This window comes from Carettochelys insculpta, chromosome 23, assembly GCF_033958435.1.
Source record: "Carettochelys insculpta isolate YL-2023 chromosome 23, ASM3395843v1, whole genome shotgun sequence".
Taxonomy (NCBI): Eukaryota; Metazoa; Chordata; order Testudines; family Carettochelyidae; genus Carettochelys; species Carettochelys insculpta.
Window position 1 is genome coordinate 17,192,960 of NC_134159.1, and position 27,831 is coordinate 17,220,790.

Genomic DNA, 27,831 nt, shown 5'->3' on the forward strand with positions numbered 1-27,831 from the left:
ATTGATGGGGATTCAGCAACATCCTGACCGAGTACGTTTGTCTTCTTTAGGCTGATGGTAAGCCCAAAGTCCTTGCACGCTTTGGAGAACTGATCCAGCAGTTTTTGAAGCTGGTCTTCTGTGTGAGACACTACAGCAGCATCGTCTGCGAACAGCATGTCTCTGATGAGGACTTCTTGCACCTTAGACTTAGCTTTCAGCCTTGCAAGGTTAAACAGTTTCCCATCAGATCTTGTGTGCAGCAAGATGCCCTCTGTTGAAGATCCAAAGGCATGCTTCAGGAGGAGCGCGAAGAAGATCCCAAACAATGTCGGAGCAAGCACATCCTTGTTTGACGCCGCTCCTGATTCTGAAAGCATCCGATAATGCGCCGTCGTATTGGATGGTTCCTCTCATGTCTTCGCGGAACGACTGGATCATCTTGAGTAACTGTGGAGGACAGCGTATCTTGTGGAGCAGTTTGAACAGACCATCCCTGCTGACCAAGTCAAAGGCCTTGGTCAGGTCGATGAAGGCTATGTAGAGTGGCTTCCTCTGCTCCCTGCACTTCTCCTGCAGCTGCCTTAGAGAGAAGACCAAGTCAACGGTAGACCTCTCTGCGCGGAATCCGCACTGCGATTCAGGGTACACCCTCTCAGCAATCTTCTGGAGTCTGCCAAGGATGACGCGAGTGAACAGTTTACCAGTGACGCTTAGGAGGAAGATTCCATGGTAGTTGTTGCAGTCGCTTCTGTCTCCTTTGTTCTTATACAATGTTACAATGTTAGCGTCGCGCATAACCTGTGGAACCTCACCCTCTTTCCAGCACAGGCACAGTAGCTCATGTAGGGGTTCCAGGAGTGTGTCCGCGGCACATTTGATTACCTCTGGTGGTATACCATCCTGACCAGGGGCCTTTCCTGCTGCAATGCTGTCGATGGCTCTCTTCAGTTCATCCACAGTCGGTTCTTGATCCAGTTCGTCCATTACTGGTAGGAGCTCGACGGCATCCAGGGCTGCGTCAACCACAACGTTCTCGCGTGAGTACAGCTCGGAGCAGTGCTCAACCCAGCGCTCCATCTGTTTGGCTTTGTCAGCAATGACTTCACCAGATTTGGATTTCAGAGGCGCCATCTTGTTCTGGGTGGGTCCTAATGCCTTCCTCATACCCTCGTACATTCCTCTGAGATTACCAAAGTCGGCACACGTCTGGATGCTGCTGCATAGCTGGAGCCAGTGGTTGTTGGCACAGCGCCTGGCTGTCTGCTGTACTGTTCTTCTGGCCTCTCTAAGTGCTTCCTGGGTACTCTGGCTCGGTGAGCGTTTGTACTCCAGGAGTGCAGCGCGCTTCTTTTCAATGACTGGAATCATCTCATCGGAGTTAGCTTCAAACCAGTCGTTCGTGTTTCTAGCTCTTCTTCCAAACACCGACAAGGCCATATTGTAAACTGTATCCCTCAGACGTTGCCATTTGGATGTCGCATCGGCACCCCCAGGGCTGCTGCGCAGATTTTCCTGGAGGGTCTCTCTGAACTTTTCAGTTTTCTCCAAGTTTGCCGTCTTTCTGGCGTCAATGCGGGGCCTTGCAGCAGGTTTAGAGCGGTACAGCTTCTTGGGTCTCAGCTTGAGCTTGGAGCAAACTAGCGAGTGATCTGTATCACAGTCAGCACTATGATAGCTGCGTGTCAGAAGGACGTTTTTGAGGTTATTACGCCTAGTGATGACCACATCTAGTAGATGCCAGTGCTTTGAGCGTGGGTGTCTCCACGACACTCTGTGCTGTGGCTTCATTTGGAAGAATGTGTTTGTGATGCACAGATTGTGGTACGTGCACAGTTCAAGGAGACGCTGTCCATTGTCATTCATTTTTCCCACACCAAAGCGTCCTAAGCAGGAAGGCCATGAGGCCCAATCAGCTCCAACTCTTGCATGGAAGTCACCCAAGATGTACAGTTGTTCACGAGCAGGTATATGCGCTACAGCAGCACTAAGCACGTCATAGAACTTGTCTTTTACTTCTGGTGTGGCGTACAGGGTTGGAGCATAAGCGCTGATCAGGTGGACAGGACCGGTGCAAGTTTGAAGCGTGATCCGAAGAAGTCTTTCTGATCCGCCCATGACTAAATCAACCATTTGCAGAAGGGTGTTTCTGACAGCAAAGCCAACACCATGCTCTCTGGGTTCTTCTTGGGCTTTACCCTGCCAGAAAAAGGTGTAGTCCTTTTCCTTTAGAGATCCCGAATCTGTGAGTCGCGTCTCTTGCAGTGCAGCGATATCAACTCGGAGCCTCTTCAGTTCCTCGTTGATGACAGCAGTCTTGCGGGTGTCACTGATGGCCTGAAGATCTTCAGTCAAGCCAGTCAGCATGGTCCGCACATTCCAGCAAGCAAGCTTAAATTGTTGATGTTTCTCATTTCTTGTTGATTTTCTTATTGGTTTGCCTGGTGCCCAAATTTCAGTCACTTGTCAGGTTTAGGAACCTTAAGCCTCACGCACCCAGCGAGGCAGGTGATCTGTGGCGGGACAGTACCCTATTGGCTGGGGGCTGCCCAGCTTGAGGCAGGCAGTGACTGTCCAGTGAGATGTGAGGATCTCTCCCACCGTCGAAGGCAACCCCGGCGCTCGTTCTCTACGCCAGTCGAGCAAGAGCTTATAACCAGTATCTGTTGCCTCTCGTGTTGATGCAACGCTGTTCAGCGATGCCAGAGTACCTCTCCGGGCGTGAGCCTGGGCACTTATTATGGAGACTCTGGGCTGCCCATACACCAGTGTCCCCCTCTCAGCTTTACTGATATAGTCCAAAGGAGAGGATAACCTCCACGTCTGGTACCAGCTCAGCTGCAGGAGTTGCCGGGACAGTGCCAGAAGTTGACACCAAACTGCCTTCAAACTCCACTCCGGATTTTCTGTCAGGGTTTATTCCCTTAGCCTCTCTGCTTCCCAGGATAACCCACAAGGCAGTGGGGTGTGGAGAATGTGGTTAAGGATCCAACAACTTCATGCCTCACTGTTACCACGAGTCACCATAGCTCCCTACAGAGCAATGACCTCATATCCCCAGGACCTTCCTCCCCACCTTTCACCACCCCTCCCACCAGCTACCATCACCATAGGACCCTCCCCAACCCACTACCCCCTCTGCTCCCATGTCCGCCCTCCTCACTGCACTGGTCCCTTTCCCCTCAGCTGCTCTCAGCGCCCCCAGGTCCACCTTTCCCCATTGCTCTTCAGGCTCTTCTCTTCAGAGACTCCTTTTCCTGACAGTGTTGCCTTTCAGGGCACAGGTGGAACACCATACCTGAAAAGGACAAACAAACACGGGGCTCCTCCCTCGGCAAACTCCCAGAGGCAAACTCCCTTCCCTGTTAGCTGTTGCCCCTTGTTCACTGGGAGCTCCATTCTTATAGGGAGAGCCCCCAGCTGGTCAGGCCTGGCTCAAAGCCTTGCTTCCAGTCTAATCAGCCCCTGAAGGCTCACCTGGCAGGGAACTCCCCCAGTTCACACCTTGCAAACTGCTCCTCTCTGCACAGCACAAGCTCAGGTACCTAGGCAGCTGATCAAGCTGCAGACAGACAGACATTCACCCACCAGCTAAAAAAAGCCAAAAAGCATGCTACCTGCTTTACTTTGCAATTTTAGTTTTTAAGAGTGACTGCATTTTCATTCACTTAAAAAAATTAACATGGTATTTCAACTATGTAGTCCTGAGGCCCAGACTAGAGAGATTAACAATCAGGATACACAAAGAACAGTTGAAATAATGGTTCCTGAGTTTTCATAATCTTAGCTCATCACTTATGAGTCCCTTAGGCATGAATTCCCAGTGCCAAACACTCCTAACTCAGTATTTAACTTGTTGATGACATTTTTCTTGGCAGCTCCAATATAGCTTTGTGATTAAGTTGACTTTTTTTTTCCATTTGTTGCATTACACATTATGCATACACAGTATGAGCTGGCCACATTCAACTGTACATGATTACTAATAAAGCATAGAACAATGGAAAATATTTTCCATATGAAAAAGCAATTTCTCAAACACTTAAGTCTTGTTCTGTTTCAGAAAAAGGGGTTTTTAGTACTTGTTATAAATTGATTAATTATTTTTAAAAATCCCTAAAGCTGTGTCTACACGTGCAAAAAATTTCAAAATAAATGGCCCTTTTTCGAAAGAGTAGGAGGAGCATCGACACACGTAAACCCACCTTTTGAAAGAAAATCAAAAGAATGGGGTGCAGACTTCAAAATCTGAACCCCGATCCCGTATCAGGAAGATCCCTCCCTTTCGAAATACAGGTCCACCATGGCGCCGATCAGCTGGAGCGCAGGGCCACTCCAGCCAGCAGCCGCGGGGCTCAATGGGCCCTGCGTTCGGCTGCCTTAAAGCTGTATGCACGCAGGAAACCCGTGGCAGGAAGCTGAGAGCGTTCTAGGAGCAGCCTGCACACACGCTCCAGCGTGATGCTCCAGTGGCCACATGGCAAGTAGACAGCCCCCCCCCCACGAGCCCCTGCAAGGCTCCCAGGGGGAGGGAAAAAAAAAAGGATTTCCTCCTGGACGGAGCGGGAGCTGCAGGACCTCCTTAGCCTCTGGCAGGACGAGGATGTACTGCGCCACATGGGCGTGAAACAGCGCAATGCCACAGCCTTCGGCCGCCTGGCAATGGGCCTCCACACCAGGGGCCACCCGGAGCGTACCGTGGAGCAGGTATGCTCCAAAGTAAAAGAGTTGCGCCAGGGATATGCCCGGGCCAGGGGCCAGGCCGGACGCTCCAGGGCAGGACCAGCGACGTGCCCCTTCTACAAGGAGCTACGGAGCATCCTGGGGCCCCAGGAGAGTTCACCCCCCCGTGGCGTTCCTGGACATCTCTGGGGAGGAGCTGCAGCCGGAGGAGGAGGAGCAGCCCAGATCGGGGACACAAGAGGGCGAGGGGACCACGGACTGGTCGAGTGAGGAAGAGGAGCTGACCATAGTGATCCCCTCCTGCTCCTCCAGCCGGGCGACCGAGGGCCGGACATCTCCGGACGTCACCGAGGGACCCTCAGGTACATCCAGGGAGGGGCACACACCTACTCCACAGGATGGGGGGGCGACACAACGGCTAGGTGCCCGCGCACAGAACCGGTGGTCCCAGGCCACACACAGGCCAGCCCCCGCATGGGATGCGGCACCCCGCGGTGCCATACCAGCGATGCCCAGCACCCGCCCCCAGTGGACAGTGCCATAAGCCGCACGGGGTGGTGGCCAGATGGCGCCTGGGGCCCGCGCACTGCAGGCTGGGAAGGGCCACCTGCAGGAGAGATCCCTGGAATCACACCCAGGCTGGGAGGCCTGGTCCCGGGGGGAGGGGGAGGGGTGGTTGGTGCTCCCTGGAGGGGTCAGTGTCCCTTGGGGCGGAGCGGGGGCCCCTTGGGGTGGGCTCGGGTGGGTAGGCCACAGCCAGGTTCCCTCTGTCCAGGGCACACTACGACATTCTCTCCTCCTCTCCACACAGCCGCACCATCCATGGGCCAGGAGAGCCCCGCGCCATCCCTTGTCCCAAAGAGCCCACCTACAGCCATCGGAGGTGTCCGGACTCCACCCCAGGCAGTGCGCCATCGGGGCCGTGGCCAGAGGGCCCCCCAGAGGGCTGAGGAAGACCCAGCCACCCAGCGCCAGGCCAAGGTGGCTGAGGAGCACCTTCAGCTCGCCTGGACTGACATGGAGTGGTGGAGGGTGGCCTGGGATAGACTGCGTGACACCCTTGAGGGCATTGGCCATGCTGTGCAGGAGCACACGGCCACTGTGGCCCGCCTCCTGGCCCCCCTAGCATCTCCCCCTGCTGGCCTTGCCCCCACCGAGCCTGCCCCCTCCGCCCCCATGAGGCCCACCCGCCAGCAATATTTGCCAGTGCTGCTGGCACACTCCCCACCTGCTGGGGACCCCACACCTGGGGGGGCAGGGGCTCCAGGGGCTGACAGGGTTCACGGCCCACCACCCCTGCCCGGGAATGAGCACCTTGCCCCTCTCCAAGTTAGGTTCCCCTCTCCAAGTTAGGTTTCCCCTTGTACATATTATTTACGAACACCCAAGTTATATAAATGTTTTTTTATTATTCACCACTCCGTGCTGTGCTCCTTGGTGGCTGGTGGGTAGTGGATGTGCGGGTGCGGTGCTGGTGGGGGTGGGGGTGGCAGGGATGGTGGGTGACAGATATGTGTGGGATGTGAGTGTGCGTGCAGGTCAGAGGTGGCCATCGGTAAAGGCCTGCCTGAGGGCCTCTCAAATGCGGTGGCCATCCTGGTGGGCCTGGCAGATGGGAGCGGTGCCCAGCTGCTCATAGACAGCACCAGCCAGAGGGCCTCCCCGGGGACATAGGCATCCCCCTTTTCCTCCACAATGTTATGGAGGACGTAACAGGCGCCCACCACCTGGGGCACACTGGGGACCCCGACCTCCAGCCGTGTGAGGAGACACCTCCACCACCCCTTTAGACACCCGAAGGCCCACTCCACCACGTTGCAGGCGTGGTTGAGGCACTCATTGAATGCCTCCTGGCTGGGGTTGAAGTGTGCTGTGTAGGGTCTCATGAGCCATGGCTGCAGGGGGTATGCCGCATCTGCCACCATGCGGAGTGGCATGGTGGTGTCCTCCGCCACGGGGATCTCCCTCTGGGGAACGAAGGTGCCAGCCCCCATACAGTGGCAGAGGCCGCAGTTCCGGAAGACCTGGGTGCAGCCGGCCCAACCCACGTGGAGGTCAGTGAACCAGCCCCTCGCATCCACTAGGGCCTACAGCACCACCGAATAGTAGCCCTTCCTGTTTACGTACTCGCCGGCACTGTGTGGCGCGGCGCGGATGGGGATGTGCATGCCAGCCAAAGTACCGATGCAGTTTGGGAAGCCCAGGTCCTAGAGACTGGTGATGGTGTTGTCCACATCCCCCAGGCGGATGAGCCTATGGAGCAGCATCGCGTTGATGGGCCTGACGACCTGCAGAAGGGGAAGGGGGACACATGCTCTAGTGCAGGTGTAGCAGCTGTTGCCCCCCTGCCTCGGTCCCATTCTGCCCCCCTCCCATCCAGCCCCTGCCCCATCTGGCCCCTTGCAGGGGAGGGTTCCCCTTGCCCTAACCCCCGCCCACCTGGCCCCACCTTATCTTCATAAGTACAGCCCCGACGATGGCTTTACCCACCCCGAACTGCTGTCCCACGGAGCGATAGGAGTCTGGGGTGGCCAGCTTCCAGATGGCAATCACGACCCCTTTTTCCAGGGTGAGGGCTGGCTGCATGCAGGTGTTGTGGTACCAGAGTGCAGGGGCAAGCCAGTGGCAGATCTCGTCAAAGGTCTGCCTCGACAGGCGGTTCTGCAGCCACCTTTCCTTTCCCCACTCCCCTAGCACCACGTGCTCCCACCAGTAGGTGCTGCTGGGGTGGGTCCAGAGGCGTCGGGGCACCCAGGGGGGCACCCGGCAGTGCCCTGGTGGGGGAAGGCCCATGGCCCTGGGGGGACCGCGCAGCCACCCTATAAGCTCGGGTGCAGCTGCGGCGAGGGTGCACAGCACTGCCAGCAGGGCGTCCATGATGAGGCGGTCCTCCTGCAGGAGCTATCGCTGGGCCTCCATGGTGCGCACGAGTGGGCTCTGCCGGGCTGGGACAGGCTGGGCAGCACTCTGCTCATGCAGAGGGGAGGGTGGAGGGAGGGGCCCTTTAAAGGAGGTGGCTGGCTGTGGCCCCAGAAGGGCTTGTCGGCCATGGGACTCCATCCGTGGCGTTTCCTGCCTCCCTTCTTTCGAAAGAGAGCTTGGAGCCGTGTGGACGCTCCCTTTTGAAAGACCTCGATGGCACTTCGAAAGAACAGATCGGAATGCCTATCTGAAAAATGGAGGCAGGTGCTCTCTTTCGATGGCCGCTTTTTCGACAGCTGAACTTCAATTTTCACCCTTTCAAAAGGGCGCTTACGTGGAGACACAGCTTAAGTGATCTTAAGCTCAGGGAGCTTGTTTAAAAGAATCACAGCAGCTCAGCCTCAAAGACAATAGCAACACATTAGTGGTTTTGAATAGCAAATGAAATCCTGAAAATATGTAGTTACTGAAATAAGAAGGCAAAATGCAGCTCTGATTTTTGAGGTTTCAGTAGGACATCAAACCCTGAATTATCTACTAGATGTTCCCAACAGCGAGATGAGTCAGTGGTGTTGCTTAGAAGCAATTTAGAGAAGCATCTGTCCATAGGTCTCTTGTGCTGAAATTCTTTTTATTAATACTCCTCACAATTTTTGAATCCTGTTTAAGTCAGTCATATGAGCCCATTTCTTAGTCATAGCCATTTAGAGGAATTAATGTTACTTAATGCAGGGGTGAGGAGACTTTTTATAGTGGGCCCCACTGTTCGGCCCTGCAATTAGCAGGCCCCCCACAACCTGCCTATTGTAATCCAAACCAATGGAAATTTTGGTTATGTTCATCTGAAAAATACCGCCTTTCGTCATATGTAAGAAAATAAGTATGTAGTATGTAAAATCTATTAATCGGCATATAAAAGTGAATACACATACATAAAAACAATAACATATTTCAACATTTTTAATGAGATGGATGAGCCTGAAAACCAGCAGCTGATCATGCTGCAGCCCCTTTAAGAAATGTGACACCCACCTGATGAGGCCTGCCCCCCACTTTGTACACCCCTAATTTAATGTACAGGCCGCAAAGAGTATTACCAGTGTATATCTGTTCATGAGGTTCAACTTAAGGGACAAATCTTCAGATGATGTAAACTGTCAGTTGGTTTTAATAAAGGTTTAAATCAGGGCAGAATCTGGCACAGAGAACAGTAATGGCTAGCATATGCAACCATACTTATCATATGGCACAATGGTGCAAAGTTTTGGTTGCAGTACTGCAGGAGAACATGTAAATCTAATTTGATTTGTTTCCCATGACAGTCCTGGCATAAGTGGATGCAACTGCATATACATCAATAGAGCTATTGCTTTCAAGGTTTTTCAGAACCTAAGAAAAACAGAAACTATATTTGCATCCTATAGTGCCCTTACAGACTCAATCTTTGTTGTGGAGATAAAGGTGGCTATCACCAAACACTAATTCAAAGTAATATAAACAATAGTTATATCAGGAATGACATCCTGGAATTAGATTTGTTTTTGGGGAGGACAAAAAAATCTATAGTATATCAATACCGCTGTGACAGCTGAACACCACAGCTAAACACTAACCTTGCGTTTTGAATGGTAAGGTCCTTCTCTTTAGCTATATTATCAAGCTGGTTGAAATTTCTGCGCAGTTTTAATACCTGAGCTCTGTCTGCATACTTCATGGTCTTATTATTATTTTTATTACCATTGTTCAGGTGGTGCTCCTGGGTTTTCCTTTAGAAGACAAAGGAAAAAAATGTCCACTGTCACAAATGATTAACTGTTGTGACATATTGAGGTGTTTAATAGTTATTTGAAGTGTATGAACACACATTTATACTTTTGTCTTTTCTTTCAGTTTTAACATTTATTTTCAGTCACCAGTATGAATGTACAGTGAGCACAAAAAACTTTTAGGCTCTTGTAGACCCACAAATTTAAAAATTTTGGCCTAAATGTAAAAATCCAGATTCCTGGAAAGTACAGTAATTCAAAATCATCATGACTTGCATAAAATATATTAAAAACAGAAAATTTAGATAATGCATCAACCACAGAACAAATAAACTGTTGCATGTTGTCATTCAGGTCTCATGAAATATATAGAGAAAAGGTGCTGAAAGTTTTTAATTATTAAAAGTGCACTTCAGTTTCAGTGCTTAAGTAAATGAGAGTCTGTATGTCTGGCTAAGCATATATGATATGCAAGTTTCCTCATGCAAACAAGCTAATGAACTATATTCCCTGATCTACATCACTGCTGCTATCCCCTTGCAGAGATTAACAATCTTGTCAAACTAGGTCTAAGGCAAGATCTACACTAGAGCATAAAATCTATTTTAAGGCACTTAGCTCAATTTTACATTGTGACTGTTTTCACTGTGAATACCATTAGGTTGATTTTAAGGAGTGCTAAGTTCAATATTCTTGCATCGACAATCCAATGTAGTGTAGCGCCAAGTTCAAATTTAAAAGATTCAAAAAATGCTAGTGTGGAAACATCATTTCTTTAAATCAATTTATTGGCCTCCAGAGGTATTCCTACAATGCCCAGAATGTGTACATTCTGTACACTTCCACCTCCCCTGCTCTTCAGGTGTGCAGACAGTGGGAAACAGGAAGGCTGACATTTTGAATTCATTTCTTTATGATCAGCGTGGTGATCGTATCTAGCCACTTTAGAGAGCCCCAGCTTGCAGCCATTGGGAGAGCCAGGATCACATTTCAGCTAGCAGGCTAGCCCCCAGCCCCCCACATCACATGGCTGCTTTGCTGTGGGGACCAGACAGTGGCATGTCCTGCCCTGCGTGGGGTGAAGGAAGCTCCCCACAGGCACTATGCAGTTGGGGGTCTAGCCCCCACTGAGCCATGTGGCTAGAGCTGCCCCTCAGCACCATGGGGCTGGCAGGCCAGCCCCCACCACACCACACCACGTGGTAGGTGGGCTGTCGGAGTCGTGATACCAGATAGCAGCACGTCCTGCCCTGCGCAGAGTGAAAGCTTTCTCCCTGCTCAGGATTTAGCAAGGGAGGCTGAGACACTTCTTTTCCATGCTTCACATTTCTACAGGAAAGCCACACACACCCACAGGCACCATGCGGCTGACAGGCTAGCCCGTACCCCACCACACCATGTGCCAGCTGTGCAGTGAAGGCCATGCTTCCAGACAGCAGCATGTATGGCCTGTGTGAAGTGAAGGCTTCTGCACTTCACATTTTCCAGAGGCTCACCAAGCACCGGGGGACTGGCTCCCTCTGCAGCAAATATTTTCAAGGGCTGGCTGGCCCCTATGAGGCGACACATGCCGAGGGATGGCTAATAAGAAACCAAGTGACTACACCATGCCAACAGGAGCCTCAGCTGACGAGAATTCAGTTGGGGGGCCAGCCCCCATCTGCACCTATTTTCGGGGCTGGCCCCCCCACCTAGGAACATAAGTGATAGAGCAGTGCCAACAGGTTAATAGGGGAGGAGGCTAGCCCCACAGAGGGCCGTGTGAATTTTCTGGGCTGCCCCTGTCCCACCCAATAAGAGACTGGGTGACTGCACCATGTCAACAGGAGCCTCAGCTGACCCCTGAGTTCAATTGGGGGCCTGCCCCCACAACTAGGCACACAAGGCTTCTGGGACCTGCTCCAGTATTCTCCCATCCCAAAGCATGTAGGTAGGGGAGCCACAGTCTCAGCAGTGACCTGTTTGCTGTATTTTCACTGGGGGAAAACTAGCTGAGGTGCCAGTTGAAGTGGCACATTACGCTGGGTGCTCCCAGAGCACAGACGTTGTAGTATGTGGGATAGACAGTTCCCCGACATGCTGCCTTTTAAAAGGTTTCCTTGACCAGGGGATAACTAGTTGAGGTACTTGTTGACATGGCACAGTCTGATGGATACTCCAGCTTCTGAAGCCCGTATCACCTGTTTGGCGTTCTTTCCCCTGGGATTCCCTACTTTCCTTCTCTGTGAATAATATTAAGTCTTCCCCTATTCACATGGATCCAGATGCTTCCAGTATTTGGTTTTCAGTCACTTTCTGAAGCTCACCTGTTTTGTTTTCATTTCCCTGGAATTCCCTACTTTTCCTTCTTTCCTTCTGAAAAATGGCCATTTGTTTTCAATGGGAGGGGAATGAGGGCAATGCAGTCTGCGAAGATGACATCACACACCCACAACCACTTGAGGGACATTTTTCCCATAATGGACTAGCAAAAGTCCCAGATGCCATGGGGCTGAGGGAACTGTGGGATAGATTCCCACAATGCACTCCTGCAACAGTCAAACTTCGGTGATCTAGTGGGGATGCACTAAGTTGACTTTGTGGGCAGAGGTGGACACAACTTCAACTTTATAAAATCCAGTGTTATGAAGTCAACTTTAACAAATTTGACTTCATTTCATAGTGTAGACGTAGCCTAAGAGTGCTTTGAGCACATGACATAACACCCCAGTGGCTCATGTTTAAACCCCAAACTTATTTTCACGTGACCTGTGTTTGATTTTTTAACTGTAACCTGATATTTAAGCAGTATTTTAATCTGCTATACTACCTATCTGCAGCCTTAAAGTAGTATAAGTACAATTATACTGGTGTATAACTATTCAACAACATGAGGTCAGACATATTCGAAAGTCAGACACTTTATATTCAAATTCGACACATTAACTTGTGGTTTGAACCGGGACTGCAATTACCCGGGCCATTATAAGGACTCTTTCACATATTTTGGTTTATCTGAGTCTTGACTTCCTCCACTCCTACCACCCCTCTGCTCTTCTGATTTGTCCACCTTGATTACAATTTTTCTGATTTGTCAATCTCGATAACTATTTTTGACTCTCTGTGCCTTAAATATTGAGTCTGTTCTGGTCTGGCTGTAGTCTGAAGAAGTGGGTCTATCCCACAAAAGCTCATCACTGAATAAATTATTTTGTTAGTCTTTAAAATACTACTCGACTACTTTTTTGTTTTTATTCAACAACATATGACCCAACCTTGGTGTTTGTGCACAGACAAAAATCTTACTTATAGATCCCAATGAGTTCCACAGGATTAATAGGGCTCTAAGTTTGTTTGCAGCTCACCATTACTCTTTGCTTTGCTGCTTTCTATTACTAGAACAGTTTTGTCAGAAGGGTCTACAATTCCTCTTGTTTATAAAGAAATCCAGTGTATTTTTGAAGTTGTGTTAATTATTTTCCCACAGAAAGCAAATTAACACTATATAAGAAATTACCAGTGTAGTTGATGATGAGTATACAAATTACTTACCCACTAGAATCTAAGTCATCTCCAACTCCATCGGAAGCATCGTTGCTTCTGACTTTATCCTGCTCCTCTGACTCTTCTTCAATCTTGTGTCCTAACAAAAATTAAAGAAAAACAACAGTTTAATAAAGGTACTTCATCCATTAAAATGTATATTTCCTGCCAAGTCAAAACATGAAAAACAGCATAGAAATTACATTTTAAAAGCTTTATTGCTGTGTGTAATCAGAAAACTTTTAAATCACAAAATATTCATGAAAGCAATTTTATACCCAGCAAATAAAACAGACAGATGTTGTCCCAACTTCATTACAGAGCTGTCACCAACAATCAAATAGAAGTGCTATAAGAAGAAAGTTTGCGTTAGGCAAATGCAATTCAGGACTTATGGATCGTTGATAAGTTTTGACAGGTGGTATAATAAATTGCTCACCAAACATTAACCTGTTCTACTCTGCATGCATGTATGTACTTTTATTCTTCTAGCTTAATGCAACAGTAGTAGAAGAATTTTTCACTAAATATTTATGTGGTCTCCATGGACCAGGAAGATGATGCTGAAATATGGGAGTTGTCGGGGTCACTGCTGTGAGTATCAATTCAGGGTGATTTGCTTAGAGACAGACTTACTTACAGCTCAAGACTGGGGGTCTTCCACTATAAGCCTCACCAAACCAGGCACAAAGAGCAATTTAATTTGCCACACTGGCTAACCAGAAACCACACAAGCAATCCTTGAATTTCAGTTTTCCTGTGCCACCATACAGATAAGTTATGAAAACCAATGTCATCAAATCAAAACATGTTCTTCCAATCCCAGAGGACCAGCCACTTTCCAGGGTTAATTTACAATTCAGATCTTACCCATAAAAGCATGCAGTTAGGCAATCCTTTAAAATCTAAAAGTTTATGGAAGGACAGGAAGGGAGTAAGGAAGGAAGACCAAATGCAAAGTTCTTGGTGATGGCTTGTAGCAGAGGTGGAATAATACAATGTCCTACATCAAGTCTCTCAAATACATCCTCTTTTAGGATGGGTCCTTTTAAGCTCTTTTCATGACAGAGATCCTTCAGAGGTGATAAGCTGGATTGAAGACAAATGGAGGAATGCCAGAGCCTTTTTTATAACCTTGCCCATGTGGAGGGACTCCCATCTGCCTAAACAGATTCTCTATGCTCAGCTGGACTGGGGCGAGGTGTCATGATGGGAGATGCAGGTGGAGGATCAGGTAATCTGCAGGACCACCATCAAGAATGGTGTAGGACGCCTTGAGACCAAGCATCGTCTCCATGAAGAAGACGAGAGAGTCTGACATAAAGAGTGTTCCATGCCCACATTGGTGCCACTAGTGTCAGCACTGATGGAGATAGAGACCTCATGTGCAGTTACTGCCAGAGAGTGTTCCTTGTCAGAATTGGCCTAATTTCTAATCTTTTCACTCATCAGTTACAGGTGTACAAGAGGAAATCTTATTTGACACAAGGGATCCCAGAGAGAGAGAGAGAGAGAGAGAGAGAGCTGTGAGCAACTGTTTGATTTGAGAAGTAGAGGTACGGGGTATACACAGTGATGGACTAAACTCTAAGGGCTGTACAACTGAAGTAACCTCATTAGAGTCAATAGAATTACTCCAGAATTATAACAATATAACTAAGACCTCAGTTTCACTCCAGATCAGTTGTGTGGACTACAGTGTATTGTACCATCTCAAAGAACTAAATGAGTAAGCACATAATATGTCAGCATTTGTAAATTAGCAGACCATTCCACCTTTACCTTTTGGTCGGTTAGCCACATTCCTGAACTGATCTATTACGCTGTCATCATCATCTTTTTCTTGTTCCAAAAATGGTGCAGCAGCTGTCTGCTCCTTTTCACAAATATCAAAGAACTCAATATCTTCCATACTGGCAATTCTTTTAATAGAATTCAGCTACCAAAGAAAATAATTGGTGTATGAATATTACCACTCCACACACAAATGCTGACTATATTTTGAGATGAATTAATCACATTTGATCAAGCAGATATTTCATATATGTGAAATAATTGGCTACAATTAAACATTTAATTACTAGCTGCACACTTTCAGTTTGGATTTTAATGTAGCTCTTAAAGAGAAAACTAGGTCATTTCCAGAGTATTTTTCTATCCTAATAAGGTCAACAATGACGTAGTACTTCCAAAGACATTTTTACTGTATGACTAAAACTGCTTGTTTTGTGATAAATGCCAGGTGTTCTATATTAGTTCATTTTTATTAATATTCAAAAATACAATTTCACTCAGCAAGCTGTTTATGATAATTGGCAAAAAATAGGTTTGATTCATTTAACAAAATCATGTACAAAAATGTATCTAGATAAATCAGTTTAAAAATGCAAACATTTACCTAACAAAAACATAATTTAGATATTTCGGGGCTGATGCCAGTTCCCTAAGAAGTACATGCTTGTAAACAGAACAAAAGCAGGGATATTCATAGTGAATGCATCTACCACATGTCCAGTACTTAGCCTCTATAGGATGCACAATTAAGGTTCAGTTTTATGATCTTTGTAAACCCAAGCATACTGTAAGCCTAAGAGGTTTAATTCCAAAAGTACTGCAAGGATCATCTTGTTAATGTTATGATAGAAACTAGGGGCCAGATACTCAAGTTGTATAAATCAGTGTAGCTCCACTGCCAATTTACTCAGGGCCTAAAGTTAACTGACTCAGAGCCTGGAGTTGAAAAAGAACCATTAGGTCATTTTGCCCAAATCCTTTTATATACAGAATTACATGCTAAAATGTGTAAACTAGTTAGTGTACCATCTAGATACCACACATTGGTTGTTTAATCTTGAATTGTAAAAATTTCCTGTTTTTGTAAATCTCACTTCTCACACTCATCATTCTGAACTTACCTACACCAATGTAATTCCAGGAACAAGTCCATCAGCGTTAAAACCTATGAAAATGGAAAAAGAATCTCTTCATCACATTTAATACAATTTGTGTTTGAATTACTATGAAAACAGTATAATTAGTGGCATCAGTAATAAAGTATGTCTGTTATTTATATTATAGCACTTTGTGTGAATTGTTTTTCAGAAAAATCAGATATTTCAGTACTGTTTGTATGCAGCATATTATATGTGGAAAACAACAATTAACATTCAACGTCACAATTATTGAAGATTTTTAAACAGAATAAATCTAGCCCATTGTTTCACAGAGAGAGCACAGTCTGTTTGCAAAGTATAAGAACTGATATTTGCAGACTGAATTTGTCTATGAATTAAATATGAAAGAAAGTAGGAAAGAGGGTCAGACACCCAGTTATGATCATGCATGTGACTGAAGCTTTGGAAGCAAAACAGAGGTCTAGAGATAACCAAGGGTAAAAGTTCTCATTTTTAAAAGTCCCATTGTCAAAAATGACGTAAGCGCATCAGGTCAGATTTATAAAGCCACTTAAACATCTAAAGCTTCATAAAGGTACCTACCGGAAGTTTGAAAGTGCAAAAAGATACCGGGTGCCTAACTCCCACTGAAAATGTTATTTGGTGCCTTGACCATTGTTAGGTGCCTAACTATCATTAAAAATCTGGGCATACTTGCCTAACCCACATTTGAAAATGCGACTTAAGAGGTATTGACCCTTTTATACAACAGCCCCCAAATTCAATCAAAATGTCACAGTGAACAATTCATGGTGGAATATATAATAACGTAAATGAATACCAAGCTAAACAATGGCCTAACCTTTCAAGGTGCTGAACACTCTGGCCCCAGTGTAGCAAAAAAACACTTAAGTGTGTAATTCAGGTTGAACCTCTCTCATCTGGCACCCTTGGGACCTGACCAGTGCCGAATGAGAGAATTTGCCAAACTTTGGGAGGTCAATATTGCCTAGCACAGTGGTGTCCAAAGCAAATGTCATGGATCACCACTGCCCCACCCTCCCAAGAACCGTCCCTCTAGGCGCTGCACTTTTCCCCACCAGTCACCCCACCACCAGGCACATACACCCCAGCTAGGCTACTCAGTGCAGCTGTCCCGGGGCTGAACCTTTGTTGGGACCTGAGGAGCCACCTCCACTTCTGCCGTCATGTGGTGGGTTGCATGTGTGTAGCAGCTGGGGGGTGCCTCACATTCGCCAAACTCCACAGCCCTGTTTACCACACGTGGCAAACAGGGAGCATATTGGACAAGGTGGGCCTAGGACACTACCAATGCTTCCACATCTTACTGGGCTCTTAGGTGACATTTAAGGGGTAAATTACAGCTAAATAACAGCACAGAACACAGAGCCAGGACTGGTGTCTGTGAACAAGCTTTATGGGACCACAGGAAACTTGGCCACACCTATGATAAGTGTTTTTCCAGCTAACTAAAATCATGCAGGATTACAGATGTTGATGGGCGAAAGAGTTCTGGATTAGAGAGGTTGAACCTGTAGTCTCACTGAAGGGATTGGGGATACTAATATATGTAGGCTACATCTACACGTGAAGCCTACATCGAAGTAGCCTATTTCGATGTGGCGACATCAAAATAGGCTATTTCGATGAATAACGTCTACACGTCCTCCAGGGCTGGCAACGTCGATGTTCAACATCGACGTTGTGCAGCACCACATCGAAATAGGCGCTGCGAGGGAACGTCTACACGCCACAGTAGCACACATCGAAATAAGGGTGCCAGGCACAGCGCAGACAGGGTCACAGGGCAGACTCAACAGCCAGCCGCTCCCTTAAAGGGCCCCTCCCAGACACACTTGCACTAAACAGCACAAGATACACAGAGCCGACAACGAGTTGCAGACCCTGTGCATGCAGCATGAATCCCCCGCTGCAGCAGCAGCAGCCAGAAGCCCTGGGCTAAGGGCTGCTGCACACGGTGACCATAGAGCCCTGCACGGGCTGGAGAGACAGCGTCTCTCAACCCCCCCGCTGATGGCTGCCATGGAGGACCCCACAATTTCGATGTTGCGGGATGCGGATCGTCTACACGGTCCCTACTTCGACGTTGAACGTCGAAGTAGGGCGCTATTCCGATCCCCTCATGAGGTTAGCGACTTCAACGTCTCGCCGCCTAATGTCGAAGTTAACTTCGAAATAGCGCCCGACGCGTGTAGCCGCGACGGGCGCTATTTCGAAGTTAGTGCCGCTACTTCGAAGTAGCGTGCAAGTGTAGACACAGCTGTAGAGAAGGATTTGACCCCTTAGTGCTAATAAGTAACTTGTATAAATCTCAGACCTTCCTCTATAATGCTAGAGCTAAGAGCCTTGTTCCATCCAGCCCTCTTAGGATATGTCTTCATACCCAGCAGCAGCAAACCTGCCAACCTGGATTAAGATGTGGGATTGTGATATGGTGCTAAAATAGCTGTGTGGGTCTTGTGTCTTAGGCAGGAGCTTGGGCGCTGCAGTACACCTTCCTCCTCAAGCTCCAGGTTGAACTGCAATTTCCTAGTCCTGACTATGCAGCTTTTTAGTGTGGTAGCATCAGCCCAGTGCGCCTGAGTCTGTTGTTGACCCAGGCTCGGAGTCTTTCTGCCAATGGGGGGTGTAGCTCTACCATTACTCAGTTAATATGCTATTACATATGTAATGGCAAACAAAAAACAAAACAAAACAAAAACCCATTACCAAGTGTCCGTTGTTTAGTCATGGAGCTACTATAGCTGAGACACTGTAAGTGCTCAGTATGATCTGTTTAGTCACACAGATGCTGTGTGTGTGACATTTTTAATACTGTAGATACAGAATTTGCTGTGTGTGGCATATTCATTCACAGATATAAAGCAGCTGTAACAGGTTTTGGCATGTGGTTAGCACACTGTCTGAACACGTTAAAATTTCCATAGATCCATAGAAATAGTCCGGTCCTATGCTACTGATCCTCGTACAAAGACAAAAATAATCCTTCCATCTTGGGGACACTTTACCACAACAGAATAGGCCCATAACCTTTGTTTCTGATGCAGTTCTGTTACGGTTACCAGAAAACGCTTACCCAGTGTTGATTAAATTTACCCAAACTCAGTAAATACCTTATGGCATTCCCTTGGACTTATTACCAGATGGTACATCATTAAGACACTACTCACACAAAGATTAATGTGCTTAATTTTATGCATGTGAGTAGCCGCATTGACTTCAAGTATATGTGCTTAAGTCTTTGCAGGATTAGGACATTAGTCAAGACTCAAGAGAAGGAGGTCTGTTTTCCTTTTTGCAGGAAGAAACAAGGTAACCTATAGAACTACATAAAAGCAGGGAATTAATTTGATTTAAATCAATATAAGCCAGTGTTAAACCCAAATAAGAGTAAGTATGCAGGGTTAATTAAAACTGGTTAAAAGCCTACCTTTTGAAAAAGTAGTAATAGTTTATGTGTAGCAAAAGCCTTAATAAGCAGGCTTTGTGCTGGCAAACTATGCTGAGGTACTGGGTTGGAAAACAGTACTCTCCCTGGCTGCTCCTTCAGTTGGGCATGCATCCTCTGGATCCATATAACAATCAGCTAGAGCATATGGGTGGAATCCACCATTACTTTGGCACCTAAACCCCAATTTAGATAGCTGCATCCCTGACAACAATCCACGAAGCCTCCATCCAATTCTGTAGGCTCCCAAACTTGCTTGGCACCTAAGCTTTTGCCTCTGAGAATGCACAGAAGTCTCACCCCACATTCAAGGTGGAAGAAGTGCTGGTCCTGGTACCTACCATATACATTTCAGCCCAGTGATTAGACCATTCACCTGGCATGTTGGAAACCCAGATTCAATTCTCCCCTCCTGGCAAAAAAGGTGAAAGAATTTGAACAGAGATCTCCCACTTCTCAGGCGAATGCTTTAACCATGGAGCTCTAAGATATTCTAATATCATTCTCTCTTGGGCCAGAGAAAGAGCAAGAGATTGGGAAATACTTTGATTTCCAGTGGTTGTGGCAGAAAACCCTGCATGAAGTCCCTTGCCTCCAATCATTATTTATCCACAGGGGAAGAGCTTTAAAAAGTGGGGGGGTGAGGCTCACACATCAGAGTATGCCATAATTCAGTGGTTAGACCACTCTTTGAAGGTGAGAGAACCTTCTGCACTCTCAGCTGTGAGGGGAGGAGTATTGAACCAAGTCTCCCACATCCCGCAGTAGTACTAACAACTGTGCTAAAAAGTAACAGATAGGTGGCCTTGTTAGTCTGTATTCTAACAAAACAAAACAGCAGTAATGTAGCACTTTAAAGACTAACATGGTGATGAACTTTTGTGGGACATGCCCACTTCATCCGATCAATGTGTGTACTGTACTGGAAATGCAGTTGATCTAATGAAGGGGGGTCTAGCCCACGAAAGCTCATCCCCAAATAAATCATTTTGTTAGTCTTTAAAGTGCTACATTACTGCTGTTTTGTAACTGTGCTAAAAGTTATAAGATGGGCAGTAGCAAAACCTTGTCCTCTTCCATGGCCGCTGTCTGTTTGGTGTGCAGCAAGACACATACCTCACTTTCCCTGAAGAAACTTGCGTAGGACCTGAGCCAAGAGAGTGTTTCCCATTTGTGCATCATTAGCAGAGCTAGGTGCCTACCTCTAAGGAAGGCACAGAACTTAGCTCATCAGCACCCATGGGCTGGGTTAGGCACAGAGCTGCCTAACATGCTGGCATTTGTGGATTTTGTTCCTCAGCACCTATCTCTCCTCGTTTATCACCTAGGAGGAACCCAGGAGCCTAACTCAGCCTTGTGGATCACAGTGTTTTTCCTGAGATTTTTCTAAATTCCTAAAAGTTAGGCACAACACGCAGCATTGCAATAATCCTTTTGTGGATTCCACATCAGGTACCTGTACTTCCACAATGAATTACAAAGAGCCCAAGTTTGCCATGTGGAAGGTCTGTGGAGTTTCACCCAAGCTCCCAATACCCCATCTTTTCTCAAAATGAAAGTGCTGGAATTTCCATGGACCAAACCAAGTAATGCTGGGAAAAATTCACCCCCTGTGAAAAGAAACTTTTGCTTTTCAGATGGGAGAATATATGCTATGTGACAATGAAGTTGTAATTGTGGGGTGGAGGGGAAGGGATCTGATCCAAAACCTATTAAGGGGTAATCTGAGAAAGTGGGTCTTACCCACAAAAGCTCATTAATACTTAAGGTGCTACAGGACTGTTTGATTGTGAAGCTACAGCGGCTACTCTGAGACTATTAATGAGACTTTCCATTGGCTATAACTTTAAAGGGGATAGGTTCAGGTCCTAATTTAGCAGCAATAAGAAGTTATTTCAAAGAGAGACCTAACATACACTGTAAGAACAATAACACTGATAAGGTTTAAAAATAGCATCAGCACTTTCTCATAAAAATACAAGCACTGCCTATTTTTAAACCATTGCAATAATGCACAAAAAATTATCATGTTTGTACAGAGGGTTTAAATTGTCACTGACACTTCATGGAAAGCTTCGCAAAAACATTCTACTTAGATACCATTCTATTGCCATGGGGTGTATGTTCTTATTTCTTGCACTTTCTGTGTTATTAACATCACTGTGAAGAAATGTTTTTTGGATGCTCAGCAGCTCAAAAAACTTCTGCAGCTTTTACTCCACCTGGCACTCACAGGCTTGTATTCTTCACACCACAAAAGAATATGTCCTATAAACCTCACTATTTGTGACATCAATCTCTGTTGAGTGAATTCTAATGCCATAACAACATTTTGATTTTAACCTTCAGATGAGCAACAGAAACAAATGGGACATAATTAATAACAATGCCTTACACTTTATCTGAATACCTCAGAGCATTTGACAAAGGGTATAAAGTGTTGCAAATCTTTTTCCTGAAGCATTAATCAGGGAAGACTTATTGTCCTCAGAAATAAAAAATACAAAACTTGTATGATATAAAAGCAAAATTAGTTCCAAGCAGACCATTTTTCAGTTTTCTATGAAGCATCAGCTGAAGCAAATGGGACTGAAGCTACAACCTAGGCTTGCATCATGAGCACCATGTTACATGAAGTTGTCAGATAATAACATGATGTCAAAACAGTATGGCAAAGCATCACAAACTATACTATACAACATCACATGACACTGTATTAAATGCCATTGCACTGGAAGGTGGTATGAATACATCTGGTTAAACATCACCTTGTCAAGAATTAAGTCTGTGATTGAATTGGATAAAAATGTATCGTGACTGGGGGTTTTTTTAGTTATGTTTATGGTCTGTTTTATGCATAATCTATTGGGGGGGAATTGTTCTTTTCAAAACAAATAAATGGGCAGTGCATCAAAAGTTCTTCATACAGCAGAATAGATGTTTTGCATCACAACATAACAGTCAAAAATACCCCTTTGGCACATGACATTGGATCAAACATACTACAGCATATCGCAAAATTGTCATGCATATGATACTATACATTGAGCCCTACAGAGTCACAGATATCTGCTGGCATCTGCATGTGCAGATGTGAATACAGAATTTTGAAGCTCTTTTTTCTGGATACTGATATGAATTTTGAGAACAACAAAAAGTCTTGTGGCACCTTATAGACTAACTGATATTTTGGAGCATAAGCTTTTGTGGGCAAAGACTCACTTCATCAGATGCATGAGTGGGGAGGTGGTTCCAGAGGGGTATTTAAAGAGTGGGGTCCCAGTAAAGGGGGAGGACCAGAGCTGACCAGGTCTATTCAGCAAGGTGAAAATGGCCCAGTATCAACAGTGTCAATCCTGTGACATCATCACAGGACCTAACATCAACTATACCATCGGGGCTCCTTTACCTTCACATCTACTAATATAATATGTGCCATCATGTGCCAGCAATGCCCCATTGCAATTTACATTGGCCAGACTGGACAGTCTCTACATAAAAGAATAAATGGACATAAATCAGACATCAGGAACAGTAATGTACAGAAGCCTGTGGGAGAATATTTCAGTCTCCCTGGACGCTCAGTGGCAGATTTAAGGGTGACAGTTCTGAAACAACAAAATTTCAGAAATCAAATAGAGAGAGAAATCTCTGAGTTGCAATTTATTAGCAAATTTGACTCCATGAACCATGGATTAAACAGGGACTGGGAGTGGCTCACAGCTTACAAAGACAGTTTCTCTGCTCTGGGTGTTGATAGCTCCCCATTAGATACTGACAATGGCTCACATCCCCCTGTCAGATCTGACTTGTTTTTTCCTCTTTTGATAAGTACTGTTGATACTGGGCCATTTCCATCTTGCTGAATAGACCTTGTTAGCTCTGGCCCTCCCCCTTTTTCTGGGACCCCATTCTTTAAATACCCCTCTGAAACCCTCCCCCCTCTCATGGATCTGATGAAGCAGGTCTTTGCCCACGAAAGCCTATGCTCCAAAATATCTGTTAGTCTATAAGGTGCCACAAGACTTTTTGTTGTCTCAGAGCTACAGACTAACACAGCTACCTCTCTGATATGAATTTTGTATATAGAACACTGCAAATTTGCAGTTATCTCCTTTATATCCATGGATATCCATAACCATGGCTGCAGATATCCATGGATCATTTTTGCAGCTGCAGATACCAATTTTGTATTTATGCAGGGCTCTAACGATACAAATGTATCCATTATGCTGTGTCATAATGCCATTATGGGGTTGTAAATATCTAATGAGATTGAGGCAAACTGTCACTATACAACATGTTGCATCAAAATATTGGTGGGATAGGGTGTGACATAACAGGTGGTACAAATATTGCGAGTGTAATGCAATGATCCCACATCCACACATGACAATGCCATGCGGCAACCTAACGTGCCATCCTCACCTCACAGTTCTGTCATGCTGCAGTGCCTTGTTATGTTTCACAGCTGCAGCATGGCTGTGAGCATGATTTTGGGAAGTGTTCCTTGTAAGTTCCCAATAAGCTCTAAGTGCTTGTGTGGCTGCTCAGGGGAGACTCCAGTGCTGCCCAGCTGATTAGCAGAGTACACACAGTTAGGTTTGTGTTTCTGCTGGCGGTGTACATTTGCACATGTTGTGGTGTGCATAAAATTTATTCTGCACATGGATGGAAAAAATCCACAGAGGGATGCAAAAAATTAGAGTGAACATTGATCTGTGGATGGGACTTGTCCCTTTTGGCAGGGTACAGAGATAATAGCTCAGTTACAACCATGACTGCCTGAAACATCTGAGTGTAATGCACCCCATGACATAGCATGATCATTGCAGGCCATGACATGTCACAATATTACACAGCTTGTGGTGATGATTCGGGAGTGGACTCTTGGCAAAGCAGGAGAACTGCATGCCCCCTTAAAATCAGTTTAGGGCTACCATGTTTGACTTCAAAAAGGGAGGACACCCATGAGAGGAAGTGTGTATCTATCTGTATCAACCTACTCACATTGTATTAGTGTGTTGTATATATAGTACATTAATACAACCTGAGTTGGTAGATACTGATACCGTCCCTCTCCAGGGTGTCCTTTTTTTTTAAATACAGTAACCCTAAAATCACAACAGCCCCAGAGGGGTACCACAGTCTCTGGGACGTAACATGAGCACATCAGCACAGGAGCTGTTGTAACATGGCCTGGTTTGCCAGTCACAACTTGTCATGACGTTGCATGGCTGGGGACTGTGATTGAGGGGAGGAGACGCCTCGCCTTTGGTAAAGCAGGGAGACCACCAGGCCCCATTAAACCGCAGCCACCCCAACACACAGTGTGCCCCTGGATGTAATGCGAGCCCAGTGGGACCTGATCAGTCACCACATCAGTCACTCCCCACACAGCCTGACGTGAGACTGGTTTGGGGCAGGGCTGATCCCAGTTGGCAGGGCAGGGCAGGGGAAGCAAGAGGGGCTACAGGGCAGGGCAGGGCAGGGCAGGGCAGGGCAGGGCAGGGGAAGCAAGAGGGGCTACATTGAGTCTACCCCCGACAAAGCCCTCCAGTCTCCTGCCCTGCCACCCTCCCCCAGCCAGTCATGGGGATCAGGGAGACCCTGGGCTGCGCCAAGTGTGGGCAGCCACCTGCAGTGAAGGACAAGTGGGTACCTCAGCAATCTCCAGCCTTGGCGCTAGTGGTATCACCCCGCCCTGCCGACGGGCGGCAGCTGCCGACTTCACCGCCTACCTACTCCGCAAGCGGCGTCCCGCAGCCGTTGTTGTGGGCGCCGCTAAGGCAACGGAACGAACCAACTTGAGTGCCCGCAGTAGGGGCGGAGCAGGCCGTTAAAGCCGTAACTCCTGAAAGATGAAGCTTATTAGCTGTGTAATGCACTTCGTTGTGGTTCCGTCTGAGCTGACGAGCAGTCTGAATTGGGGAGCTGTCCTGCTTTTGTTGGGAGGCTATGTTCTACCTCCCCCAGGAAATGGTACATTCCAACAGCGCCCTAGGCGGGCAGACAGAATCCGAGGAGGGGAGGAGAAGTACTCGCTGTTCTCTGAGAGCCTAAAGTGGGGCCGTTCCCTTCAGCCCGCCCCCACAGACGCTCCCAAGTTAGGCTCCTTTCACTGCGCTCCCACAAATCATTCCCCCCTCGAGTAACCCCCGACTGTGACCGAGAGCTCAGGCTGCTTTCAATGCCCCCTCACCGGCCAGTTCCCCCTCCAATGGCACGCTCAACTGAGGCCCCTTTCAGGGCCCCCACCGTAGGCAGCCTCCCCTTCATTTACCTCACAGTGACCCCTGCGCAGGTCCCTTTCAATGAACCCCTCATAGGTCGGCCCCCTTGCCTGTGACTCCCTTTTACTGTGCTTGCTTCACAGGTCAACCCCTCCCTAACTGTGGCCCCCTTCAGTGCCCCCCCTCACAGCTTTGGTCCCTCTTCAGCCCCTCCTCCTGCCCTGTGATCCGCAGGGCAGGCCCCTTTCCATGTTGCATTCACAAATCAGCACCCTCTGAAGAGTCCCGGCAGGCTCCCTCCATTGGCTACATCCCATTAGCAGCCCTCTTATGTCTGCACTGGCATTCTCTATGCCCCTCTCCCACTACCACACCATGTGGTGTGATGGCCCCAACACAGCTAAGTGGTGTCTCTCACACACCAGCCGTGACAGCGCTCTGATCCCTACATGGGTGTAGCTACCATCAAATTGGGATTACTCCAGAAATACCCAAGTGGTGGTGGAGGCAAGGTAGTGGTGCCACAAGGAGCCAAGGCCAGGAAGTCAGGTCATCTTGGCTCTAGGAGAACGTAAGAACCACCGAGGCAAAGATCCATCTAGGTCAGCATCCCGTCTTCTGAGGGTGACCAGTGACAGATGTCCCAGAGGAATGAGCAAAACAGGTAACCATCAAGTGATCCCTTCCCTGTGGGGAGGAAAGTGGCATCCAGTGTCTATAGCAGAGAGAGAGTGGGAAACAGGAAGCCTGGAAGTTTACAGCAAGGCTCTTAAGTATCCCATCGCTCCTGCACCACATCAGCAGCTGCCAGTCATTGTACCGTCCCAGCCACCCTGGGAAACAGCTGCCCCAAGGCTTCCATGGTATGCAGGTCCCATTACCCTGGGGAGCAGCTGCCAATCAGGGTGCATTCTCCCCACTCACCCAATCCAAAGCAAGTCCTGGGGAGAAGCTGACAGGTAGGCTGCACAGCCCCCATTCCCTTGAACTACCCCCACTATAGCCAGACAAAGTCTCCCCCTTACAAGCCAGCTTGCTCGCTGCCCCCCCCCCACTGAGAAGCACACAGGGCACGGAAACAGCTGCTGACAGCACAGTCTTTGATGCCCTCACTGAGGCCCAGATGTGCTAGCTTATCATGACCCTGAGAAGCAGAAAGTACAGATAGAAGGCTCACAGGCCAAACTGTCAACAAGAGGGGGGGGACCCTCAAGAAATCACCCCAGCTGGCATTGATGGATATGATGACCACACAACCATCCCAGAAGGGGAAGTGCCCCGCCCTCACAAAAAGAATGTCCTGTACTCCTAAATTGCTTATCTCCTGTCTTACAAGTGCAAATTAAGTAAGAAATGCCCTTGTAACAAACTGGCATCACAAAAGACAGACCAGTATGATCTGGCACCATAGATAAGAAAGAGAATACGTAACCCAGAGGGGTATAAAAGATGGGTCCAGCAGAACTCTAACTTTGAATGCATTCCACCAACTACCTGCTGGTCGGGTCAGGTGATTGCCTCCCGAGGTCCACTACCGGGGACGCCCAACCTCGTATTCGTCTTTCTGCGGAATTGAGTGACCGATCTGGCTTGGCTACGCTGGTATTGAGAGACGCAGAGAGGGTAAGATACACCCATGCTAGGTCTCCGACTTTTTTGTGCACAGCTAAAGAATTAGAGCTCTGTAACTAGATGTCATTGTGTCAAGATATCATTGTGTTAGATGGTAACAGATATCTTTGTATTGGATTGTAACGTAACTTGTTAACACCTGTACTTTGCTAGCATATAAGAAGTAGACAATAGCCTTTGTAACCGCATGCTTATAACTGTAGCTTAATAAACTTGTAACTAGTTAAGCTCTGAGCCTGACCCTGTTATCCTTTTGTCATTGCAACACAGCCGGCACAACAAAAAGAACTTTAACCGTTTGGTTACTACAGCCTGGCCGTGGGTGAGAGTGCTAGGAGCTGCCTGCTCTAACAGTAAAAAAACTGGGTTGTTTAGGACCCAGAGGAATACCTCACCGCACATTACCCGGCCACCGGCTAACACCCACCCTCAGGTGATACTGGGTAAATCTTCTAGTATTGTTATAATTATTTTTATACAGGTTAATCAACAAAAACTTCATTCACATCTTTATTGTCATCTGTAAATGTACAGCTTGATCTTATAGTCACTTGGCAAGCAAGAATCCCATTGAATTAAATCATAGAATCATAGAACACTAGGACTGGAAGGGACCTCGAGAGGCCATCGAGTCCAGCCCCCTGCCCCAATGGCAGGACCGAGTACTATCTAAACCATCCCTGATAGATATCTATCTAACCTTTTTTAAA

At 47.2% G+C, this 27,831-nt stretch overlaps 1 protein-coding gene across 1 annotated transcript in view; it reads right to left on the minus strand.

Moving 5' to 3' along the window:
• Window positions 1-14,805, minus strand: part of CFAP74 (cilia and flagella associated protein 74) — a 96,078-nt gene extending 81,273 nt beyond the window's left edge. The window contains exons 1-2 of the mRNA XM_074975592.1: window positions 14,649-14,805; window positions 12,882-12,972 (exon numbers count right to left, since the gene is read on the minus strand). Of these exons, the coding sequence (XP_074831693.1) occupies window positions 12,882-12,972; window positions 14,649-14,784 (227 nt within the window). The 5' untranslated portion in view covers window positions 14,785-14,805. The remainder of the gene's footprint in view (window positions 1-12,881; window positions 12,973-14,648) is intronic.
• Window positions 14,806-27,831: the final 13,026 nt, after the last annotated feature.